At 39.7% G+C, this 8303-nt stretch overlaps 1 protein-coding gene across 2 annotated transcripts; it reads right to left on the bottom strand.

Moving 5' to 3' along the window:
- Positions 1-341: 341 nt before the first annotated feature.
- tmem74b (transmembrane protein 74B) lies at positions 342-8303 on the bottom strand. 2 transcript variants are annotated; one of them, XM_074649708.1, is made up of 4 exons: positions 8193-8303; positions 3776-3840; positions 3229-3492; positions 342-1577 (listed from the first exon to the last, which is right to left on the bottom strand). In XM_074649708.1, the coding sequence occupies exons 3-4, from the start codon at positions 3433-3435 to the stop codon at positions 927-929; spliced, it is 858 nt and encodes a 285-aa protein (XP_074505809.1). In that variant the 5' UTR covers positions 3436-3492; positions 3776-3840; positions 8193-8303; the 3' UTR covers positions 342-926. The 2 variants fall into 2 exon arrangements, with proteins under 2 accessions (XP_074505809.1, XP_074505810.1); XM_074649709.1 differs by having other exon boundaries at positions 8180-8298.

Genomic DNA, 8303 nt, shown 5'->3' with positions numbered 1-8303 from the left:
TCTGAAAGCACCTTCACGGCTACTAAAATATTGAGATTAATATTTCATTAATTACAATAAGAATCGGCTACATTTTGAGAAAAACAAAACATAATATTTAGAGATTAAAGTCATAATATTATGACAATAATGCGTAATATTAGGGGGTGGAAGGAGTCAGGATATAACCAAAAGAACCAAAACAGTGAGCTGCTAAAAGCTGCTAAAAGCTGCAGAGTTTCATGTTGATACTGAGCGGTTCTTTTACATTAAACAGTCATTTTAATCAATCAAATATATTATTGCTTAATGCAGGTTTAAATTTGTCTTTTATTTAGTTTCCTACAGGAGAGTGACTTCTTTACTGTTATTGAGAGTATAAATATCTCACTAGAGAGTCTAAAATGTTGCCAGCATCACACTTTCCATCAGGCTTCATTTAATAACACAAATACTGTAACGTCTAATAGACTTCCAGTGATATTCACAGCAGCGTGACGAGTCAGTGACAGAGATGTTAATGTGATTAATGGGGTTTAAATGTTGAACTTCTGTACTGGACTTGGTAAAGAAAGTGGCGACGAGCCTCCGGGGCCGTGGGACACAATGTGCTTTTTATCGTTAAACTCTGATTAATATATTCTGATTTATATTGAACTGTAATCTTCAACCATTCACCTCCAGATGTGCTCGTATCAACATCAGCTTACCTCTCTTCTTCTACCGGGTCGAGCCCTCTTTGATTAGTTATACATCCGTTATGATTGGTCAGAATAAATATCCCAGAAAAGCCGGGTCAAAGCCGGTCAAACCTGGGTCAGAGCCGGGTCGCTCCGGCAGAGAGCCTTGTGCTCCACATGTGCTTCTCCTCTCAGCACAAATAGGGGGGCCTGCACCATTTTGCATCCCCATTTTGCAGCTCACTCAGAGGAAGGCAGGAGTGGAAGTTAGTTGACTCCATGTGAGGAAGAGGAGGACGAAGCAGCAGCAGCAGGAGGAGGAGGAGGATTCCTGCTCGGTCCTGGTTCTGATTTGGAGTCCCGGCTCGGACCCGGCTGTATGTTACTCCTCGTCGTCTCTGCATGTTCCACCAAGAACTCCTCGCCTCCGTCCCCGGCCTCGCCGCCTCCTCCTCCCGCCTCTCCGGTGGCCAGCTGCTTCATCCTCAGGTTGATGGAGCCGTAAGTCCTCTTGGGTCGGACAAACGCCGCCCTGCGTCGGTACATCTCGCCCCGGCAGATGGACACCATGAGCAGCACGGACAGGAACATCCCCCCCAGCGTCAGCAAGCCCAGGCCCGCGATGATGCACTTGTCCAAGTGGGAGCCCAGCTGGGCGTAGTACATCTCCAGCTTCTCCATCTGGCGGGCCGACACGGAGTCCGGGTCCACTTTGGCCTCCCGGGGGATGGTGTAGGCGATGACCACCAGGACGATCCCGCTCACCAGGAACACCAGGGCGAAGATGAAGCCGTAGTCGGCGGAGTGGTCGTCGGCGGGGTTGAACTCGGTGAAGTCCTGGCCATCCTCCTGACCGCCGCCTCCTTCCTCCTCATCGTAGGACCGCGGAGAGAGCTCCTGATGCTGCTGCTGCTCCGCCTGAAAGAGAGAGAGAACACAACGTAAAGAAAGCAGAGATAACAAAAGAAAGAAAGAAAGAAGAGGAAGCTGAAGTCTTTTGATTGAACTGTGAACTGAAGGATGAAACACCACCAACTAGAGACTGAACCAGGTTCACATAACAAAGGAGGACTTGTGTTAAACTCTACCAACATGTTTAACCAATGTGAGACGGCTTGTTGTAATAAAACGGTGGTATTAGAACAGAGTACCACCAAAAATGTCAGTTATGTTCTTTGCTCTGCTGCAAATGATCTCTGTTTTTGTATCTTCTCCTTTCTTTCTTTCTATTTATTTATTTATGTTTTTTGTAAGGTCCTATGTCTTTCTGCTATGCTGAAAATGAGAAAAACAAATAACAACTTCAGAAAAAGAAAAGACAATAAAGCTGAAGTCTTTTAGTGTCAACATTTGAGTCACATTTTAAAGAAAGTAAGTCATTAAACATCTCATCAGGTCATCTCCACACATATAAAAACATGCAAATCAATTTCTTTAAAAAAAAAAGGTTTCTTTGCCACGATGCAAATGTGTTACTTGCTGACATCACCATGTTACAGAAGAAAAGGCGGGACTTAAGTCAAGGCGTTTCAGACGGTTCAGGAGCATTATTTCTGTTCCTGTGGGGGAGACTGTGGACTTTAGGCTTTGGAACTTTACAGACCTTTTACATGAACAAAAGTAGAATAGGTCCTCTTTAAGGTTAGACATTGACCTCCAACGGTTAAGGTTAGGATAGGTCGTTGGGCAGCGAGTCTCGCCAGAATTTTTGCACGTTTTCACAACTTGTGGGTTACCATCTAGACACGACCAAGCCTTACGTTTAAGCTGATAATCCTGTGAGCCGGTTTCAGTCTTTTTTGTGGTCACAGTATTTAACAGAAACAATGGTTGAATTCTCAACTTGAATTCAATAAAAACATGTTTTCAAATTTTTCCTGTGTCGCGTCATAACTACTTGATCAATTTATATTTATACCGGCTCATTTTGCGGTTGCTACTTAGCTGCTAACATTAGCTCCTTCACTAAACAACGCCCTAAAATAACTTCAACGAACCCAAACCACAACCAGGATCATTTCCTGAACCTCACCAAACTGGGACCGTTTCGAGGGCGTCATGTCGTGGGCGTGTCCTGTACCGTGCCCCGCAGACAAAGAACGTATATCGCTAAGAAATGAAAGTCAATAGTTTGTTCCATTGCAACATCACGCTACGCTTCTGCCATTTTGGACTGACGCCAGTAAAACGTCCACCTACAAAGAGCCGTACAAAAGTAAAACTAAATTTTTTCTAATCTAGTGTTATTTCAGTAGAATTACTGAAATCTCCTGTGTATAACAATAAAATACTGTAAATATAATAAGCATTTTCAGTCCAAAATGGCGGTAGCAGCTGTTGTAAAAAAAACACCGGTGATTGGTCCCTGTGCTTCTAGACTCTTTGCCGTAGATAGACCCACCTGCTTTAGTCCGGCCCTGTTCTTCTTCTTCGCTGGAACTTTACGTTTGTGTACGTTAAATTTAAACCTTGGTTCTCCTCCAGGCAGACATTTTATCACTCAGGACAGACTGAAGACATCTGAGATCACATAAATACAACTACCTGCTGTTAGGAGACTAAAACTGACCTTGGCGTTGCCTGAAGTTGAGGGTGGACAACCGGCCGGCACAGTCGCCCCCTGCTGGCGTTGCTCATGCTCCTCGTCCTGCTGGTAGGAGGCGTTCTCAAAGCCCCGGGCGGCGCAGCACACTGAGGCCGGCGTCGGAGACACGCCTCGCCGGCCTCCTCCGCCCCGCAGCTCCCGGAGCTCTACGGCGTTGAAAGAGGACTCCATCGAAATGTGATGGACGTGCTCATGTCTCCAGCATCCCTCCGCTCTGCATCATCCTCACTGAAGAAAGACAAAATAAGTACTGAAGAGAGAATGTATAACTGGCCTACAGTTAAAACTAATACAACTTTATGTTTATGTGGTCAACATAGTGATCAATAATCACGTGATGTCATATTTATGGCATCACTCTTTAAACCTGCAGTAAGCAGAAAGCTTTGGGAAATATTGGGATAAAAAAATTCGATAATAACCTTTCAGCATATTGTAATTATTATTATATATGTATATATATATATATGTATTTGTAATTATTCCACACACACATTCATGTGCATCTCACCTTGGTAGTTATTTATTTCCATTTCTTCTCTCATCACCATTAATGCTGTCACTTCCTGTTGAGCCCTAAATAGAGAGTTCAAATCAGATCCTACATGTTAAAAACATTTGTAACACACATTTGTGCGCCTGCGCACCCACGCACGCACGCACGCACACACACACACACACACACACACACACACACACACACACACACACACACACACACACACACACACACACACACACACACACACACACACACACAAGGATGTGGAAATAGGAAGGTGCATGAGAACACAACCGTTACATCTCGTCTGCAACACTTTAAAACCTGATTGTGTTTTAAATATTCTTTGTGCTGAATGAGGTGTCAGCTGGTGGATTAATGGACAGGCTGGTCTACAGGCTGCAGCTGAGGGACCCCGTGTTTACTAAGGGCCACAGACTGGCCAGATTATTTAAATTATTTAAATGTACTTCAGAGAAAACAACAACTTTACCCCCACTGGCCCATAAGAAACATTAAAACATTAAGCAGCTGATCGCATGAATCTGAGAACATGATGTGACCCGGTTCATCAGGTCGATTTGGTTTTCAAATAATACGTCACTACTGGACAGAATAGAGGTAAAATGAAAATATGATTAATCCACCACTGAGTGTCAGTGTGTTCATCATGTCACACCTCTGATGGGCGGGAACCTCGTTCACACACAGTTCAGACGCCTCTCTGTGCTCACACAGACAGTATGTACAACCACAAGCCTGTTAGTGTCAATATATACAGTATATATATATATATATATATTGGAAAAACAAAGTTCGGAAACTTGTGTTTGGTCGATTATTTCTCTGTTGTTACAATGCTAATGGTCATTGTATTTTACATGGTTGGAAAGCCTGTTTATTTACCTTCGCAATGATGTCCAACTTGTAAGGATCATGTATTTGTGGGATGAGCAGCACAGCTGATTATGTGGGGAGCGCCCAAGAACAATTTGCCAAAATGTTCTGCCAATGGTAAACAGTGTATTCTCATAAGGCTACCAGGAAGCCTGCAATGACTGCCCTTCACCGTCAGGCCCATTTGCGCTGGTGTCGACAACACAGACAATGGAACCTAAACATGTGGGGGAATGTCATGTTCAGTGATGAGTCCAGGTTCTGTCTGCCAAAGTTGGATGGCAGGGTCAAAGTATGGAGACGACGTGGAGAACGCTATGCTGATTGTTGCACCGATGGAGTAACAGCTTTTGGTGGGGGCAGTGTCATGGTGTGGGGCGGCATCTCCCTCACTGGCAAAACAAGGCTTGTCATCATTGAAGGCCATCTCAATGCAGGGAGATATCGGGATGAGATTCTGCAGCCAATGGCGATCCCATATCTCCACAATGTGGGACCTAACTTCATCCTCCAAGATGACAACGCTCGCCCCCACAGAGCCAGGGTTATCACAGACTACCTCCACAATGTGGGAGTAGAGAGAATGGAACGGCCTGCCAAGAGTCCAGACCTCAACCCAATTCAATACTTGTAGGATCAGCATGGGCATGCTGTACGTGTTAGAGTGACAAACACAACCTCGTTGGCTGACCTGCAACGAATCCTGGTTGAGGAATGGAACGCCATCCCACAGTAACATGTGACCAGGTTGGTGACCAGCATGAGGAGGAGGTGCCAGGCTGTTGTGGCTGCGTATGGATCTTTCACCGCTACTGAGGCTCCTGACGGTGTATTAAATGAATAAAGTGTAAAATAGCCAATATGTCTTGTTTGTTCCTTGTTACTGATAGAGTTCAATCATCCAATCCACCAAACAACTCAAAACAAGAGTCAGTACCAGCAGGAGAATACACTGTTTACCATTGAGAGCATTTTGGCAAATTTTTCTTGGGGGCTACCCACATAATCAGCTGTGCTGCTCATCCCACAAATGCATGATCCTTACAAGTTGGACATCATTGTGAAGGTAAATAAACAGGCTTTCCAACCATGTAAAATACAATGACCATTAGCATTGTAACAACAGAGAAATAATCCATCAAACACAAGTTTCCAAACTTTGTTTTTCCAGTATATATATATTATATAGTAGTGGTCATTATATAGTAGTATATTATATAGTATTATATTATATTATATATGTTATATAGTCGTATAGTAGTATATTATATATATTATATTGTAGTGGTCATTATATAGATGTTTAGTAGTGGTCATTATATAGTAGTATATTATATATAATATATAGTAGTATAGTATGTATATTATATAGTAGTATAGTATATAGTAGAATAGTAGTTCTCATTATATAGTAGTATAGTAGTATATTATATATATTATATAGTAGTGGTCATATAGTAGTATATTATATATAATATATAGTAGTGTAGTATATATATTATATAGTAGTATAGTAGTTGTCATTATATAGTAGTATATTTTATATATATATATATATATATATATATTATATGGTAGTATAGTAGTGGTCATTATATAGTAGTATATTATATATATATATACATATATATATATTATATAGTAATATCGTAGTGGTCATTATATAGTAGTATATTATACAGTATATATTATATAGAAGTATATCATATATATTATATAGTAGTATAGTAGTGGTCATTATATAGTAATATATTATATATATATTATATAGTAGTATAGTAGTGGTCATTATATAGTAGTATATTATACAGTATATATTATATAGAAGTATATTATATATATTATATAGTAGTATAGTAGTGGTCATTATATAGGAGTATATTATACAGTATATATTATATAGAAGTATATTATATATATTATATAGTAGTATAGTAGTGGTCATTATATAGGAGTATATTATATATATATATATATATTCTATATTATTATAGCAGTGGTCATTATATAGTAGTATATTATACAGTATATATTATATAGAAGTATATTATATATAATATATAGTAGTATAGTTTAGTAGTGGTCATTATATAATAGTATATTATAAATATTATATAGTAGTAAAGTAGTGGTCATTATATAGTAGTATATTATATATATATATTATATAGTAGTATAGTAGTGTTCATTATATAGCTGTATATTATACAGTATATATTATACAGTAGTATATTATATATATATATATATATTATATAGTAGTATATTATATATATTATATAGTAGTATATTATATATATATATATATATATATATTATATAGTAGTATATTATATATATTATATAGTAGTATATTATATATATATATATGTATATATATATATATATAGTAGTTTATTATATATTATATAGTAGTGGTCATTATATAGTAATGTATTATATAGTAGTATATTATATATATTATATAGTAGTGGTCATTATATAGTAGTATAGTAGTGGTCATTATATAGTAATGTATTATAAAGTAGTATATTATATACATTATATAGTAGTATAGTAGTATATTATATATATTATAAAATAGTTGTCATTATATAGTAGTATAGTAGTATATTATATATATTATTAATAGTTGTCATTATATAGTAGTATAGCAGTGGTCATTATATAGTAGTATAGTAGTATATTATAACCAATATATAGTAGTGGTCATTACATAGTAGTATATTATATAGTAGTATATTGTATACATTATATAGTAGTATATTATATAGTAGTGTTCATTATATAGTAGTAGAGTAGTATATATTACTGTATATGGTAGTGGTCATTATATAGTAGTATATTATATATATTATTATTATTATTATTATAGTAGTACTATATCCTGCTGTCAGATTCAGCTTCATCATATTAATCCCCCCTCAGCTGATAAACACCGGTATTTGGTTGTTTGTGCAGCCGGCTGATGACCGAGGAGCTCCGGGCTGAACGAGCCACTGACACAGTTACAGGTCACCGGAACATCCAGACCCAAGGAGCCCGTTGACAGCACCAGCACCTCCACCACCTCCATCACTGTGACCTTGTGATGCGCCAAACAGCCAGAGACCTGGACCACTACCGTCTGTGCGTGTGTGGGCGTGTGCGTGTGCGCGCGCGTGTGCGCGCGTGTGTGTGTGTGAGAGAGAGATAATATCAACCGGGGCTGATAAGCACAGACTGACTCGCTCTTCATGATCCCGATGTGACAGCAGATAACCGGACAGAGAGAGGAGGGGGGGCCGGACTCAGAGCACGATCAGGATCAGGATCTGCTTCTGCTTCTGGTTCTGAACCGAGCATCATATGAGTCTCCGGAGGGAAACACCGGGACGGGTTCAGTATCCAGGCAGCATCCAGCCACCCCCACCCACCACCACCAGCTCAATCAGAACCAACATCCCGGATCAACATCGATCATCGATCACCTGCAGCAGGATCAGGATCACACGGGTCTGGGTAAAGAGGTCTTACCTGGTGGTCTTACCTGGTGGAGCAGGTGGGGATCCAGACGGCTAAGGGGCATCACATCATCACAGCATCTGATCTGATCCGGAGAGATGGATGCTGCTGCTGCTGGATCATGTGTGAGGGGGGG

Source organism: Sebastes fasciatus, chromosome 1, assembly GCF_043250625.1.
Source record: "Sebastes fasciatus isolate fSebFas1 chromosome 1, fSebFas1.pri, whole genome shotgun sequence".
Classification (NCBI taxonomy): Eukaryota; Metazoa; Chordata; class Actinopteri; order Perciformes; family Sebastidae; genus Sebastes; species Sebastes fasciatus.
The sequence above is the reverse complement of the archived record's forward strand: the minus strand, read 5'-3'. Positions and strand labels throughout refer to the sequence as shown.

Bases quoted from the DNA above. Each gene is read 5' to 3' on its own strand.
- tmem74b (XM_074649708.1), bottom strand. From the start codon at position 3,435: ATGGAGTCCTCTTTCAACGCCGTAGAGCTCCGGGAGCTGCGGGGCGGA. The intron at 1,578-3,228 runs GTCAGTTTTAGT...TCTCTCTTTCAG, and splicing joins CAACTTCAGGCAACGCCAAG to GCGGAGCAGCAGCAGCATCA.